The sequence below is a fragment of the Pleurodeles waltl genome, chromosome 7 (assembly GCF_031143425.1).
Source record: "Pleurodeles waltl isolate 20211129_DDA chromosome 7, aPleWal1.hap1.20221129, whole genome shotgun sequence".
NCBI lineage: Eukaryota > Metazoa > Chordata > Amphibia > Caudata > Salamandridae > Pleurodeles > Pleurodeles waltl.
Window position 1 is genome coordinate 1,143,257,583 of NC_090446.1, and position 17,026 is coordinate 1,143,274,608.

The 17,026-nt window shown below is 46.7% G+C and overlaps 1 protein-coding gene across 1 annotated transcript; it reads right to left on the reverse strand.

The window, feature by feature from the left end:
* Positions 1 to 274: 274 nt before the first annotated feature.
* FOXJ1 (forkhead box J1) lies at positions 275 to 16,054 on the reverse strand. Its single transcript, XM_069200213.1, has 3 exons — positions 15,580 to 16,054; positions 8,028 to 8,622; positions 275 to 3,095 (listed from the first exon to the last, which is right to left on the reverse strand). The coding sequence occupies exons 2-3, from the start codon at positions 8,565 to 8,567 to the stop codon at positions 2,277 to 2,279; spliced, it is 1,359 nt and encodes a 452-aa protein (XP_069056314.1). The 5' UTR covers positions 8,568 to 8,622; positions 15,580 to 16,054; the 3' UTR covers positions 275 to 2,276.
* Between the last annotated feature and the right edge of the window lie 972 nt (positions 16,055 to 17,026).

Below are 17,026 nucleotides of genomic sequence, written 5' to 3' on the forward strand. Positions count from 1 at the left end.
TACTGTGGAGTTTGAGATGGAAAAGCTGGAGACCATGCAGGCTCTACGCTTTTGAAGTATGTACAGTCGTAGGCAATATGGATACGTCTAGTGGCATATAAGAGTTCCTGGCACAGTGACCACATATCCTGAAGTATCTTACGGGTAACAATGACATACTGCGAAATAATTAACGAACTAGGACTCAGTGTCTTTTTTAAAGTTAAGTCTTTTTATTGTAAATAATTTCCGTGAAAAAAATAAATTGCACGCTTTATTTTCACCGTTTCCAGTGTTTCAATTTCAGAATAGAGCAAACAGAAGCATAAAACAAAAAAAATAATAACCCACGCCCACAATGCTGGAGGCCGAATACCCGCAGTCTCACTCCTTTCCAGGTCAAGTGCCAAGGATCATAGGTTCAAAATTAGGTCAGTCCATCTTATACCAAGCTTTAAAGGCACGACGCGTTTTTTTCTTCCTTATGAGCTTTTGCGTTTTAACAGTGGAGACACTAGCATCAGGGTTTTTATAAATAGGTGTGTTGGATGCTAGGTGTTTGTTGTCCACGATTTTTCTTGCCTTTGCAGAAAACGATTTTTAATTTAGCCCTTAATAAAAGCTGGTAACAACTTGGGCTGTTGTCTACATGCACTCAAAGACCTCAGTTGATTATTGTAATCTAACAACATTCTGCTGGCACCTCTGAGTACCAAAAGGCACCCATAGCTAAAGACATGAGTAAACCCAGCTCAACGATAACCAAACCCAAATGACAACTGTAGTTGAAGGGTAGTCACAGTGAACGGGCACAGGTCAACTGTAGCCTAACTACACTCCTGCCAAAAGACAATCCTAACAACTCAACTTCATATCGATCTTAGTCAAAGTGCAACAATCGCCACAAACTATGGTCGTAAGCATACCTACGGTTATGACAAACCCAAACAGAAAGCATCTCTAGCACAACTTTTTAAAAATCTGACAATAGGTTTAATTTTCCTAGTGTAAAAATTATACTAAAACACAGCTATATTTATTTGGCCTTCTGCATTAAAATCTATTTTAAATTAAGTTTACAGTCATGTCATGCTAAGAAAAAAACAGTTTTTGGATTAGGCACATAACTGTAAACTCTCCAGACATCTCTACAGTGTTATTAAATCACAGTCTAGTGAAAAGAAGTAAGGTGGGATCACAGTGAGGTGTAAACGTGGAGGATTGGAACTCATCTAACTTCCAATAAAATCATGTATTCATTCTTATTGCAGTTTTCGTAGGGGACTATCCCGTCCCTTGTTAACACTGGTCCTCGTAAGTCATCATACTGGCCTACTTTATATACTTTGAGACCATCAGAACAGATCTGGTACAGTCCCCTGAAAGAGCTTGGTCCTGCCATGGCCAACTTGGTCCGTGCACAGAAAGCGTGTCCCTAAAATACTTAATTGTCTACTGTTAGCTTCTCTCTCTCCCTCGAGTTATGGATAACACTTCACATCCTGATTCTTCACACCCTGTACTACCCCTTAAAGATACTAACCTGCAAAGGGCCTTTCTCCTTTATAAGCTAGAATCCGCATTTATGTTAAAGTCGACAAATGATTGTGCAATGGCGCTAAAAATATAGGTTTGTAAGGATATATATTTATATATATATATCTATATACTCTTTTATTAAAAATATGCAGAATGTGGGGACTGCTTCCTTCTCAACTTAAACCGAGTAGCCTGATATGTGACTGACTGACGTCCCTAAAGGCTTCCAAACACCCTGGCTTTCCTTGAAGTCTAACTGTGTCCATGCAGGCCAGTTCGACCCTGGAGAAAGAGAGAGATTGGGTAGGGACGAAGATATACCGCTGAGACCAAAGCCCTGGATGGTGCTTATTTAATCTCGAGGTACGTCATCGGCTCCTGTGGTGAGAAATTATTAGGGCCTCTCACCCCAAACGTACAGTTGCATAAAATACATTTATAATGTTTAAATCTCTACAAAAATACAAGTACAAAACTATAAGTACTGACTTTTTTATGTTTGAGAAGCTGGGGGGTTGTAAGTACCCCAGCACCTCGCCCTTTCCCACCCACCATGGATGCCCCAGGTGCACAGAAAAGAGACTGAGTGCATCTCCCTTCCTACGTGCTCATATTCCCAACCCATTTTCATTTTCTCTTGTAAACTCCAGCAGCACAGTGACTGTCCATCCCAGTCATGGATAAAAGTCTAGTTCGGTTGGCTTTGTGGTGCCCCTTCTTGGCCATGTAATCAGGTCCTGTGTCTATAGGGCACCCACTCATAAAAAGGAGCCAATTGGGCCCCACTCAGTGAGGTCTGGGGGGTAAGGGAGGTCGAGCTCAAACAACTGGTCCAGGTTGACAGAGTGTGAGAGGTAGTCATTTTTCTCATGTTCCTCCCAGGGATGCTGGAGGAACGAGGTGGCCAAGAAAGTTTCGTCTAAGTCCAACTGGTTCTGGTTGGACTCGGTCAGTACTTGATCCTGCCCCGCAGCACTCCAAGCCTGGGGGCAGCTGATGTGCTTCCCCTGCACGGTCAGGTCCACAGCCTGGGCTGCCGGACTCCCAGGAGGAGTCACCTCCAGCTCATCAAAAGTGCTAAAGTCACTATTCAGATTTGTGTCAAAAATGGCTTCCCAGTCAAAGTCACCCTTTAGTGGGCCCAGCTCAGCATGCTCATCGCTAGGTAGAAGTGGTGTACTGGTGAGGCGTGGGGCCTTGCACATCCGCTTAGGTTGTGGCTGTTTGCGCTTGTTGGGGGGCACCCTGCCATCTGCTGGGTTCCAGTTCTGGTCGTTGGTGGCATCCTCGAACTCCAGAAGCAGCTTCTGGGACTCCATGCTGATGTTAAGGGCTCCATTGTCTAACCAGGGCGAGGTGGACAAGTCAGCCACTGGGCCAGCAGCGGACACTATGCCCTGAGTGAACGCAGGGTGAATCTGCACTGGGGGTAGTCGACGTTTCTTGATGGCCCCATTCATGAGCCTGTCTGCGTACTGCGGGTCGATCTTCCAGAAACCCCCTTTTCCAGGCTCGTCTTTCTCCCGTGGCACTTTGATGAAGCACTTGTTTAGGGACAGGTTGTGTCTTATAGAATTCTACAGAATGAAAGAGATGGAAACCATGAGCAGATCGCATGCAAATGCAGAAAGTGTCATATTACATACATATCACATTTTGAAATGTATAAATCACAGATACCTGGATATTTTTGTTATTACTGAGTAAAATTAAGGAGATATTGTGAAAATGTCCCAATCCCACCCATCTCATATCAGATCTTTCAAGGTTCATGAATGCTAAAGAAAGGCCACTAATAAAGCTGGATGCTTTTTGAGCTAACAGTACCTTTAGGCTAAAGGGGGGCTCTCTCTGTTCCTCTGTGGTAGATACTGAAAAGGGATGTGAACAGGCCTGGGACCCCACATGCTGCGTAGCTGACAGAGCCTGGAACAGGGTTATCGTCTTGAACCTCTCTTGAGTGGGGGGTTGTTTGATGTTACCTCTGGGAGTCCTTCCCTCAAAGGCTCCTCTGACACTACCTGTGGGCATATTATCAAAAATATTTGGGAGAGACCCAAGCGCTCGGCTGTGTACTACAGCGCCCGGTGCTTACAAAGAACAGGATGAATGGAGTTGTGCTCCCCTATTTGCAGGCGAATGTGCTTGCCTCTCTAACACATCGGGTTGTTTTTTTTTATTGAGGAAGTTGAGGTTGGTTCGAATTCTGGTTTGTCATGAATACTCTTTCTGCAACTAGTGCGACCTAACCATAATTTTTGGCTGAATGACCGCAACGGCACGCATCGACGTTTATAGTGTTGTTTCCTTCTACTACTGATATACAATCTCACTCTTTTCTGGGAAGAAAACATCTTTGCCTTCGAACGAGAGAAGCACTAGTTTCCCCGGCACTTCTTGTCTTGGTGCACAGCTCAGCCATAAAGCCTACCCTTGCAGCGCATGGCGTCCTGTGCAGGTGAGGCCCTAGTGGGGCATCCCTTAGGTTTACATCTAAGAAAGAGCGTTGCACTTTTACTGTCCCTTTAAAACAGCGGCAACCTGTGTTCTCCCTACGCTCTCGGGAATGCATCGCCCTACATGTACCTCATACCTATCTCTTGATATGGATCATGGTTTCCTCAAATCCTATTTTTACATGGACCGACTGCTGGGTGCACGGAGATCCGGCTGCCCGACCCCTGCAAACAGTATCTGTGAGCCCTGGCAGTAGCACCGTGAATAAGTAGATGAAAAAATCCCACTCTCCAGTGAGGCGGTCCTTTGGCTGCACTCCAGAGTACACAGCAACCAAGGCACAGAACAAACTCGAGACGGTGGACTGCTGCCGCACTGGTCCCCTCGCTTCAAGAATTAGAACTATTAGAAGTTACAGGTGCAGCAAAGTATGACAGGGAGAAGCAAAATAAAATAAGACTCAGGAACCAGAAAAGGAAGAGAAGAGAGTGGAAAAGGGAACCACTAGGAGCTGGATGGAGGCGGATGGAGGCCAGACACAAAGAAAGTGTTCATCCCACTCCTGCCGCCTCAAGAACCCCAGGAATTCTGTATATTTCGGGATTTTCTGGTTAATGAAATTTACCAAGGTTCAGAGGACAGCACAGCTCCTTTCCGCCCCCACCCCCTTCTTCCTTTCTATTCGGCCAGCAGTGCCGGGTTGATTATTACCCGGCCAGTTAACATATTTATCATTCCTGCCTGATGCAAGCTGCTCCTGTGGGGGGCCAGTGGGAGCTCAAAAAACTATTTACTCTTTTTTACAAATTTAATTAAACCCCTGTTCTCGGTAGCTAGTGAGCCCGTTAGGGGTCTTTCATCGTTCTTCAGCGGTTCAATCACTTTTGAACAGTGGCAGAGCTCTCTACACTGACTCAATGTATACTGTTCTGTAATATAAGGTCCAGAAATCCAACATGGAGTCCGGATGTAGAATAGTCACCTAAAGCATTTGCTTAGTAGACGCTAGTGCCCTCGCCCACCCAAAGTGGCATGCTTTATCATCGGCCTGCTCCTCGTCCGGCTGGTGCTGCAATGCGCGACAGGCCCCTCCAAGGGTCTCTTTGCCAGAGTTGGATTTCTGGTCCATACATTGCGGAACAGGATACTTTTAGTCAGTGTTTATATATCACATCAGGAGGCCTATACTGGAACGGCCAATCCTCCAAAAAGTCCTTCTATTTTCAGAGAGTTCTCTACACATCACTATCGTTCTGCCCCTAGAATGTATTTGGCAGTTCTCAGTAACCCATCGTGTTTTTACACCTGAAAAGACCATCTTAGCCCATGCACGCTCCCCTGCCACTAGGAAGCCGATCTTCCCCCTTGTTACTATGGAACTCATCATAATATCACAATTAACACCAACCCATATTCATGCCCTAACTCACCCACCCACTCCCTGCTACCAGCCAGCGATGGCTTGACCAGGGTCGTATTAGGACAAAAAAAAGGTCCAGGCACCCAAAAAGTAGGCCACGTTCACAAATCGTGATGTAGGACTTCGACACGCTGTTTTAGTAGTTCCTGGATGACAGCAAGTCCTGAAAAATCAGATGCAGTGATGTATTTTAAAGCACATTATGGTGTATTTTAAAGCACATTAAACCAGTAATATTGTGTTATTATTGATAGGATTAAAGGTATCTCTACAGAGGCTATCCGGTCTATCCACTAAAGGAAATTTGGGGTGAATTAGTGGCAAAGGGTGGATATGTAAACACATCAATGGGTACTAACATATTAGAAACTGTTAGGCCCTGGCCAAAAAACAGACTTTTTTGGCACACAAAAAAACCCCATACTGTACTTCTGGGCCAGCCATTCTGGCATTGCCCTATTTGCAAGGTAATCCGACCGTAAGTATTTCAGATTGGCCTCAGCCCCCACATCCTCTGCCTCATTTGATTCTTGGGGCTCTCACACTGTATGAAATACTGGCCCTTCACAGACTCGGGATCCAGGCCAAGGGTACAGCACTGCTGGTGCCACCTGCCAGTACTTTGTGACAAAAATTCCCAGGAAGACAGGTGAATCCAAGTTTTATTTGTGGCAGAAGGCAACAACGGAGTAGGCAGATTTAGAGAACGGTATGTCTCGATATCAATAACAAAAATATTGGCTGCATAAGTTATTGCCCAAATATTGTTTACAAAGATTTAACTCCACTAAGTGTAGATTTTCTATTATTAACTCTAATCACGTTGACATTATTGACCCCGATATTTTGACATGCATACACCTACTAAAGCTCCCACCTTTTATGGAAGCTTCCCAGCAGTCATCGGTTTCTGTTTCCCACCTCCTTTCCTTTGTTTTCACCAAATTTGTCTCCCCATATTTCTTCATGACTCCTCTTTTGTAGTCCCTGATTTTCTTTTCTGCTTCCACGCATTGAAAGGTTTACTTGGCCCCATTTTGCATTCTCTAATTTCCTGTTCCATTTTTGTGATCCCTAATTACCTACTGTGCCTGCTTGTGTTCTTTGATGTGTTATCCCATCACTAGTTTCAAACGCCATGTCCTATTTCATCTTTTTGACTATAGTAACTCCTGTGACTATTTCATACCCTTCTTAGTCCTAGTTCTTAATTCATTGCCCTGCACCCAACTTCCGGATTGATTCTCTGTCCCTTACATCACATTAACACATTTCCTACGGTATTTGCTGTGCTGCTGTAGCTCCATTGTCCCGTTTAACCACCCATTTAAGACTACTGAGACAAAACTGAACTGAAGTTACAGAGCTGTCTTAATTTGATTCCATAAAGTACAACCTAAAACTGGGACATGTAGGTCTTTACAGAAAACATCTCTAGAATCCCTTAGATTCACCAGAAGGAAAGGCCCGTTTGAAGATGGATATGCAAGTGGGGCAATCTACATCTAAAGACACAAAATGTATGGCCTTGGCGTCCCAGTGCCTATAAGTGATTCAGTTTGCAATGGTCAATACAAAAAAACATTAATTCAGTAAAAAGGGAGCCACCTACAACCTAGAGAGGGGTAGTTAGAATGCAGCACCAGATTTTCAAACCTTCCAGCATACCAGTGGGTCCCTGGGATATGGAGGCACCCTTAGGTAAAAAAGGCAGTGATCTTAAGTTGTCCTATGTCAAATTAAACACTTCATTGAGATCTTGTTTTCTTGGCATTTTGGCACTGGAATTCTGAAAGTAGTGATATGTTATTGGCATTTGTATACTGCACATCATGCAGATGATATGGCCTAGTGTTGCTGTCAGCTATGTGGGAGTGTTTTTACTCATAATTTAGAGGTTTCCATTACAGACTTGATTCTATAATGTTATGCTTATGGTATTATGTCCTGTTCTATCTGTGAGACTGTAAAATGTAATTGTCAAGGCATTTGTTGGCTCTTAATTGGTATGGTACAAGAACGTTGTGGCCTAAATATTATTTGACAAAAGATCATGTGCTAAATTTTGTTAATGAAAGGATCATCTCATTGGAGTTAATAATAGAAAAACTATACCCACTGGGAGTGATATTTTTGTGAATGACATTTAGCCCATGATAGTTATGGCAGATTACATTTTTGCTATCAGTATTCTGACATGCAAGCACTGCATTCATATGAAAATGGATCACGTGAATCCATTGGGTGGCAGTGTCTTATTTATCGAACTATATGTATATGGTCATATTTTTGGGATGGAAAGAACTAAAATATGAGTACTACAGCCAGGACCATATCAGAAACCAAAATCAGCCCAGGCAAAAATTAGCACACCGCAGCAGGTTGTATAATTAATGGGGCCGTAGTAGCTTGGTTGGGTCATGAGCCGTTGAGGGCCCATCCAGCTCTGAAAGCAGCTCCCTACACCATCAGATAATGGTGGAAATTCCAAAGCGAGAGAATGGCCAGTCCAGCCACAATTCAAAGAAAAGGGCGTGGAAGGATCTCTCTAACTTCATATTGGTAAACCTGACATCTCTGAAATAAAGTGCAACAGGTTGATCTCACAAGATATCCTTCCCTGGTACCTTACCTGCCAAGTGGGGTCAGCGTGTCTGAAATAGCAAAAGTTGTCGGTTATCCACTTGTAGATGGCAGAAAGAGTGATCTTGGCCTTCTTACTGGCCTGCATGGCCATGCAGATGAGAGTGGCATACGAGTAGGGTGGCTTAACATGGGGGTTTGTCTTGTAATCCACATCTTCTGGGGGTGTTGTTGGGCCTCCAAGACCGCATGGGAGGGCAACTCTGGTGGTGGAGGATGAGATGGGTTTGCCCGGTGTGTGTGGCATGCCCATGCAGGCTGAGTCCCCTGCCAGCGGAGAGCTTGGTGCCACCGAGCCTGGCATGTTGTTGTAGCCGTGGGGGTCAGAAGGGCTACCTGAGCCTGTTGCAGTCTTGCCCACATTGGCATTGATAATGGAAAACTCCTGTAGCCACTGCAGGCTAGTGAGACTGTCGTCCAGGTTGACCGTGTCTCCCATGCTGCTGTCCTGTGTGTCTTCGCCCTCCACCTGCAGGCTCATCCAGCTCTCAGCCATGTCTGGGGCAGACAGAATGGGCAAGTCCAACATCCAGGACCTTGGACTGGGGCCCGGAGCGCCCAGGTTCTTAGGATGCAGTCAGCACCTGCAAGCATAGGAGGAAAAAGAAGGCATAAGCTAGAATGCAAGATGTATTAGCAGATTTGCTTCACAAATAAATTACAACATTCTAATTGATTTGTCTCCATAGTTACCAACATTGAAGCTTTCAGAGGCCGAGGGTGACAAGACGGGCTCTGTCTCAGTCCAGGCCTGATGTGATGTCTACTGTTACAAGTCTGTCATGCAGCCTGCTGTTCCCCAGGCCTTAACTTCTGTCCCAGTCCTCATGGACATTACTAAAGTGCTCTAGGTCTACCACGCAACCCTGACGTGACTGTCAAGCTCTACCAGACAAGCTTCACATGTGTACTGTCTATGGCATTACAACTCTTGATTATCATGCCCTTTCAGACAAGCCTGGTATTTGATTAAGTCTACTCTAGCCCTACTGCCCGTCCAGAGGCAGTCTAAGAAGTGATAATGATTAATTCAATATTGAAGTAGGTGTACTACTCTACAAACTTAGAAACAAAGCGGCTCACAGTCTGTGGACTGTGCCGCCACTGTGAAAGCCCACTCTGGGAACAAGAAGTTACTCCCTGTGACATCTCTGAGTTCTCTTGCGACACTGCTCTAACAATGAGAAGTGTCTCTGCTGACCCCATGCGACATCTGTCTGAGAGTTAGAAGTGCATCTAGTAACCTAATGTGAACCCCCTCAAAGAAGTGTTCCCCATGAAACGATGTGACGCCCGTCTGAGAGCTAGAGGCGCCTCGAATAACCTAATGTGGCGCCCATTTGGTGGTAAGCAAAATGGCCCTCTGGTGATCTCGCGTAGCGTCTCTTAGAGAGCAAGCAGCTTCCTGTGACCACATGTGGCATCCGTCTGTGAGGGACAGTAGCTTCTCGCGCATCACGTGCTTCATGTACCATCCAGGTGAGAGCTAGGGGTACCTCTCGAGAACGCTTTTACGACCCATGTGACAGGGGCTACTAGTAACCTCGGGTGGGACCCTTCTGCCAGCCAGTGGTCCTTATGACGAGCTCACGTGGACATCTGAGATCGAGGGGTGCCTATAGTGAGCTGGCAGAGAAGTATTTTTATTGACCGCATATTTGTGTACCCTTTTGTAAGCAGCAAGGAGTGACTGGCTGTGTCATGTGGCACCGCTTTGGAAGCAAACGGAGCCTCCTGTGAATTAAGAGATAGCCCCTTGCATTTCCTGTACCCTCAATCTGCAAGGTTTATCAGCCAGTTAAAGTTGCTGGTATTTGGTGTGATTTGCGTGCCATAAGTTGCTCAAGCAGTGCGACCCAAGACTTTCATCCTTCGGTAGTTAATAAATCAAGAAACAAAAAAGTAGCATATGCTGTTTACAACACGGTATTATTAAGTACTAGATATAAAATAAGTTATTTTTCTTTGTTTAAATGTTTGACATCTTCAGCCGAAATCTAAGAACGGGCCCTGAGTCTGGGACGTCGGACCCACACACCTTCTCTGTGTAATCATTGCTATCAGCAGCTGGGGTGGAAGCCTTCTACTGCCTGTGCCACCCTGTGGGGTTAAAGCACCCAGTTCCTCGTGCCGCCCTGTGATGGAAGCACCCTGCGGTTGGGAGCTGGTTTATGTTTGTTCCACTCGGTTGGTAGTACACTGCCAGTCTGGCGTGGAAGCTCTGTGCTGAATGTGTCACTTTTGGGTGGAAGCAGTCTGCCACCTGTGTTACCGAAAGTGCATGCTCACAGCTCTATGTGTCACCGTTGGGTGGAGCTGTCTACTGCTTATTTCACTCTGTGGTGGTAGGCTCATGCTGCTTGTGCGGTCTGTGGGGGTGGAAGATTCCCGCTGCTTTTGCCACACGTTGAGTGGAAGCTCCCTCCTGAGATTCCCACTATAGGGTGGTTTAGAACCGTGATGCCCTGCTGGCTGTGTCACTGTGCGGTGGACTTTCCTTCCTGTTTTGTGTCGCTCCGAAGTGGTAGAATCCTACATGTGCCTTCTGTGAGGTGTGGGCTTCCTGCTACTTGGGCCACTCCTGACACGACCATGCCCTGCTCTAAGCAGGAATGTGCCTGCTCACGGCGATGAGACGGTGGCATGCCCAAAGGTGCGCGATGGTGCCATCGCCAGGATACAGGCGTCTGGGGACCCTTCTGGGAACACCTTGCGTCATCTTCTCCGCGTAAGCCGCAGCCCAGCTGACTGTTTGAAAGCCCATGCCTGAGCCTCCACGAGATGTGAGTGAGGGAGCCCCGGCACAACCGAAGGACAAGCTGGGCCTCGAGTTACAGATGCAGTCAGTGGTAACCCCGCTCCTCCAACCCCTACTCGAGGGTGGGTGAGATAGAGGAAAGAGGGCGAACAATGGATGAGACAGTGGAGTCCATTTAGGAGAGTCGAGAAAACTGCGCAGGGCAGCAATGAATGAATGAATGAATGAAGGAAAGAGGCCCAGGGTGACGGGAACGCCGAATGTGAGGCTCAAGGTGGTAGGACAAACGCACACATCAGAACCACGAAGCCAAGGTGTAGGGCTCATGGTGGCAGAGTGCAGTCATGGGGCTACAGGCCAAATGGGGGCAGGACTCAGGCACCCGTGAGACCCAATGTGACGCCTGGGATGGATAATGGTGGTAGGGCACCTACCGGGGGAGGTCCAGTGTTCGGGTTTCAGGTATGGAGGAGGTCGAGGGTAGTCACTGCTAACACCCACGGTAGCGGACGCAGGAACATGTGAGGGGCATCGTGACTGGAAACAAAGTTGACTAATGTACAAATGGCCGCGTGAATGCCCAGCTTAGGGTGAGATTGCGCAAACACAGTTGACACAAGTGATGCTATCTGCCAGGGAGCAGGCATAGGTGCGTTTTAGGGTGGCGAGTACAGATGCGGTTGCAGTGGGACCTTAGCGTGGACGCCAATAAAAAAAAATAATAATCCAACCCCAAGGTCTCTGGCATACGCTCGGCCGCACGTACATGTAAAAGCATGATGCCTCTACAATAAAAGGTTTCACATCCAAGTTTCCCATCTCCGAGACGATTCTTGACGACTGAGGACAGGGTCGGACTGGGACAAAAAAACAAAGTTACCCCCATTAGCGAACCAGATAGCCAAGAAAGTGTCCTGCATTGACAAATCAGGCCAGTTTTGAACTTGTAAATGCATGCTGTATGCGTATTTTGCAAGGTACGTGAGACTGCAGGCATTTTTTCTTTCTGCAGGCAATATTTGTGGTAATGCAAGGGAAATCAACAGTAAATAAACTGGCCATAAAATAGGCCCGCAAACTGCTATAAAAAACAGCCCACCGCCTGATCTATTAGACCAGTCCATCAGGCACTGCCTGACTGCCCTATAGGCTAGTCCGACCCTGACTGGGGGGCATTCTTGACAGAGCTCCACCAATTTTCAGGTAAAAGATTAGTTACTTTTTTACTACCAGGCGTGAGAAGGGTATTAAGAGACAGTGGCTTACACACGTGCCTTTTTAGTTTTACCATTTCATACCACTATATGAGTTTGATTGGATCTGGTTTCCAAAAAGTGCCTGACCAGGTCTGAGTCACATAGTGCACAGCCAGATCTTACAGTCAGGTGAGCTCTGCTGTTTTAGAGATGGTCGAACGTAACCACATTCGCTAGCTAATCAAGGCTACTACGCATGTGAACGTTAAGGTTCAAGGCTTTTAGAATGTTTACCCTGCTCCAGTTTGTGCCTAGAGCAACCTTCTCTCCTCTCGTGGTGCACCACATATATCCACCGCTAGTTGGCAACATCTACGCAACCAAGTGGCCACAGACACAGCCCAGCTCTCTCTGCGGACTCTGCAAATAGAACGCTTCTGGAAAGTTCCCTGGTTTGCTAAAGATAGCCCTGTCCCATTTAAACCGACACAGAATAGATGTTTAGACCATCCCTGAGACCCACGTGATTCAGAGATGGTACAGACTCATTTATATTTTTCAGTTTTTATATAGTGCAGACTTGGTTATACAGGTGCTTTATGCGAGTTGTTTGAGAACCAGATCATGTAAAATGATTTTCCCAGAATCGCAGGATGTTGAGCTAGGGTGGTGCTTCAAACCTGAATCCCGGGTCGGTTTCTCTGACTGTTAAGCCACATCCTCACTTTTTCAGTTTGGCTTTGCAAAGACCTATGGGGGACTCTAAGGCCCCAGTTCCCCAATAGACTCATAGGACCTACTTGGCAGTGATTGTCTGCAGACACGGCTTTGGAGTAGTGACCCACCTCAAAGCACATTTAATACTCCAGCATCTTACCCAAAGGTATTCCAGCCTCCTGCCTACATACACAAACCCTTGAATGTCAATGACTGCCTGCTGTGCCCGTTACTTCCCGACAGTTTCATTAACCCTAGTCTTTACGGTTCAATACCCACCAGCCCCTTGGAGCAGTGGGGCTTCAGAACTATCAAGTCGGGGACAGGAATTCCTGCTGTACTTCTTCAGTAATACACCACCACGCTATCTCCCTTGCCCTAATGGATGGAGGCCTACCCCTCTAGCCACTTCTCTTGACCTTTACCCAGGAAGGACTTCCTATATAGGTTTAATAGCCCAACTGACACCCTATCCACCGCCCCGGGAAAGAAAATGGTCCCTGCAAAGCCCAATTATTGCTCAACACCCCCTTTACACGTATCTGTTCGTGTGTTCGTGTTCGTTCTTTCTCTCTCTCTCTCTCTCTCTCTCTATATGTTCGTGTGTTCGTGTTCGTTCTCTCTCTCTCTCTCCCCCCCCCTTGCAAAGCGCACTTATTCACCTAACCCCACTTCTGACTCCATCCCTTCGGATTTCTGCTTTGCACATTGATGTTACCCCACTACTAGCCTTGTACACCGGTCCCTGCTGACCGATAGTACCTGCAGAGCCTACTTAATACCCCAGACAGCCCACTCTCTAACTCCATAACTTCAGAGGCAGGGCCTCCCTTCAATATAGTTTTCAACCCCAACTCTACCCCTGCAGAAAGATGGTGTCAGTAGACCACACGTGGTGCTCCACAATTTCCTCTAACCCATCTATGTAGGGGCAGATACTTCCTTCTGCGCAGTACAATATCCCACCACGAGCCCCATTGTGCGCCTCCTATAGAATAACGGTCTCTATATTTTGTAATATTGAGCACTGCTGTCAAGGCCCCATTTCGTAAATGCAAAACTACCGCGTTTTAAAATCCTGTCCTGAAATACTTGGCTAATGCTTAACTTTCCCCAGAATGTTCTGAGGCGGGAGATAGACTTTTTAATGAAAAGTTGCACTTTACCCAAATCTACGACTGGAGTTAGATTAGTAAATCTGACCTCCAAGTGCCTGCAGCGCCCATCGCTGCTATGGGGGCTCGACTGTGGAACCCACTCTGTCCCAGCACTTCCTCCAAAGCCATCATTTTTGGGGCAGGCATTTCATGATATACCTATTCAATGCCCATAGCCTCGCCTATACCGCGTCCCCTGGAGAGGGGCAGCGCCTGCTGAGCCCACTTGTTGCCCGGGCACTACCTCCCATGGAGAGAGTCCCCGCAGGGCGTATTTAAGTTAGGGTTCACACTCCTCTGTTTACTCATGTTTTGGCAGATCACCGCGGCTCCCTGCTGCCAGCCTTTCTCTAGGCTCTGAAAACAGACACATTGCTGACATGGCGGTCATCGCCCTCTGTGGGGGCAGGCTCCACCCACAGCACTGCTCCCCAGACAGGAGGCGCTGGGGTCTGTGAGGGCTGCGATAAACCCCATAAACCCAAAAACACACATGCCCGTAAAACGCGAATCTTTCTTCGAGGTCTCGTTGTAGAAAACAGAACATGCAAAAAACACACTTTTATTGTTAACGTCTTCAAATCATAATAAGATTTCGGTAACCCTATTTGTGTGCCTCACATTTAAGACAAACACATGCATTTATATTTCATGAGGTCACAATCGAGCATACGTATGTTTATATATTCAATTTCGTATCACTGGCTGTGGTAGAACAAAAATTCACTCCCTTGAAAAAGGATTGTGTAATGCACCTGTTCATCTCGAGCAAACGGGACTGTCACTTTAAAATGTGTACTAACGGAAAACAAAAATATTTCGCACACCAGCCCTGTCTGTGCTAATTAAACGCATGGCAAAAAACACTGCCTGACATAATATGGCGAAACATTGCCCTGTGTCAACCGAAATATTTTTTTTCAAACAGTAATACTGAAACACAAAAGCTACAGTCAGCTCAGATTCGAATTTGGGTCAGATACCAAACAGTGGGCCTTATTTTCAAGCCCCTTGCGCTGCTGATGCGTCACTTTTTAATGGGGAAAAAAAGTGACGCATCGGCGGCGCAAGGGGCTTGTAAATAAAGCCCAGACTGTGACCAAAACTAGCCTTCACTTTTTTTTCAAAAATTGCAGCTAAAATATAACCAGCCTATTTATATGCAAAGCCAATCACAGCAGACATCACCAAAGGCTCACTAACATCTTAAAATCGTGTAAAATCGACCAATTAATATGAACACAACAGAGAAAACCTATCAATAAATAGCAAAACGCGTGTATACTGGGACACTGATTGCACGCTTATTAGCTTAAAAGGCAGGTCATTTGCTTTTTGGAACAAGAGTGTCGAAAATAAAAGGAACCAATGCCTCTAAATACCGAAATTTCAGATAGAAACAACATCCACACGTTGTAAAGCCAGTCTGAACTATTTCAATCGAACGATTGGTTGGTTTACAACGAAAGAACATTTTCTGAGATAGAAATAACACGTTGTCGAAAGCGTTAGGTATTTAAATAAAAATAAGCAACTGTTTAGAGGAAACAAACTTAGTTTGTAAATTGCTTGGTAAGGATGGAACTGTGTTTTTTTTTTTTTAATAACGATTCAATTTTTAAGATTGGGCGCATATTCCTGGTCCAGGGGTCGGGGCATCAGTATTGCTCATTGTAAGCTGTCTTTGCGACAAAAGACAGAGCAGTTTCTCACCTGTTTCGCAGCTGGGTGCAGAGGGGCTGCAGCTACCAAGGGAGTGCTTCTCATAGGGCGTTTCTCTTGAGGGGTTGCTGGCTAGGAGTTCAGGGGAGAATTGGAGGAGTCCTGCTCGCCCAGGCGAGCTGCTGGTGCTAGAGGTGTTTCCAGGCTGATACTTTTTCCGAGGTGGTTCTGGTAGGCTTAGGTGCTGCTGGGTGCAGTATTCCTACGACAGGGGCGGGAGATGCTTATCCTGTGGTCTCTCTTTTCTTGGAGGCTGCTTATGTTCCTGGGGTGCCGCTGGAGGATGACCCCCACTTAAGAAGGCTGAAGGGCAGATCCTGCCCCTGCCTTGGCAGCGGAGTACACCTGCCGGGTGATGCGACCGAGCGTTCTGGTTCGGAATAAGCTTGCTTTCTTCTTCTGGGTGCTGCCAGGGCTGCCCCTGCTAGAGTTTAGGGCCGCTTGTGTGGAAGTCTCTGGATAAGGTGGGTCCTGCCCCCTTCTTTTGCCCCTTTCTGGGTGAGTTATGGCCTCAGTCCCATTTGGCAGCCGCTTTTATTCCAGAGGCTGCTACATTACATTCTGAGAAGGCTTCCCTGGCAGCCAAGGTAACGCCCCGCCCCTGTAAACAGCTTCCAGTGCTGCCATTGGGCCGACGTCTCCATGGAGAGCCTCAATCACTGCAGGGCAGTTACAGCGCCAGGGCTGCCGGGGAGAGCGGCGGCAGCCGAGGGCTCTCGTTTCTGTAGGAGATCAAGTGGGGGTGCTGCGGGGGCAGAACCTTCTGGTGCTCACAACTTCGGGCCACCTAATGGATTGAAGGATTTTATAGGACGGTGGAGGAGGGGCCTTCAGCATACAACCGGGAACATCTGCCCACACTGCAATATATGATAAGGATTCTTCATATACTTGATACGGATTCTTCACTTTGCAGCCTGTAGGAGGGTGGTCTCAGAGTGCACCCCGGAGGTGGGGGGAGCTACATGTTTTATAGTTTAAGAGTAGTTCTATTAAATCTCCAGCTTGTAATGCTCTTCGAACAGGGTTTGGAGCAGGTGGTCCACATAGTGATAATGTGTGCGCGTGGTAAGGGGGAGAGTTGGGGCACTTGATTATAGTTTGATAGTTGTATATTATAGTAACAACTCTAGCCTGTTGTGGTGCGCTTCAAACTGCAGCCAGGGGCTGGAGATTTCAAACTGCGGCCTGGAAGGATGGTGATCCTCAGGTTGCAGGTTTAGGGAGTGGGGGTGGTAAGTAGCAGGCAAGGGGTTCACAAACTGCAGCCAGTGAAGCTTTCATTCAGAACAGTAACTGATCGAGCTGGCCCCTGGTACTACTAAATGGCCATCAGATCCTCTTAATCTGTAACCTGACTATAGCTATGGCTGGCGCCCTTCTACCCTGCTCCTGAAACAAGAAGTGGCCTTGAGCCATATGTACGAACACTTTTTCC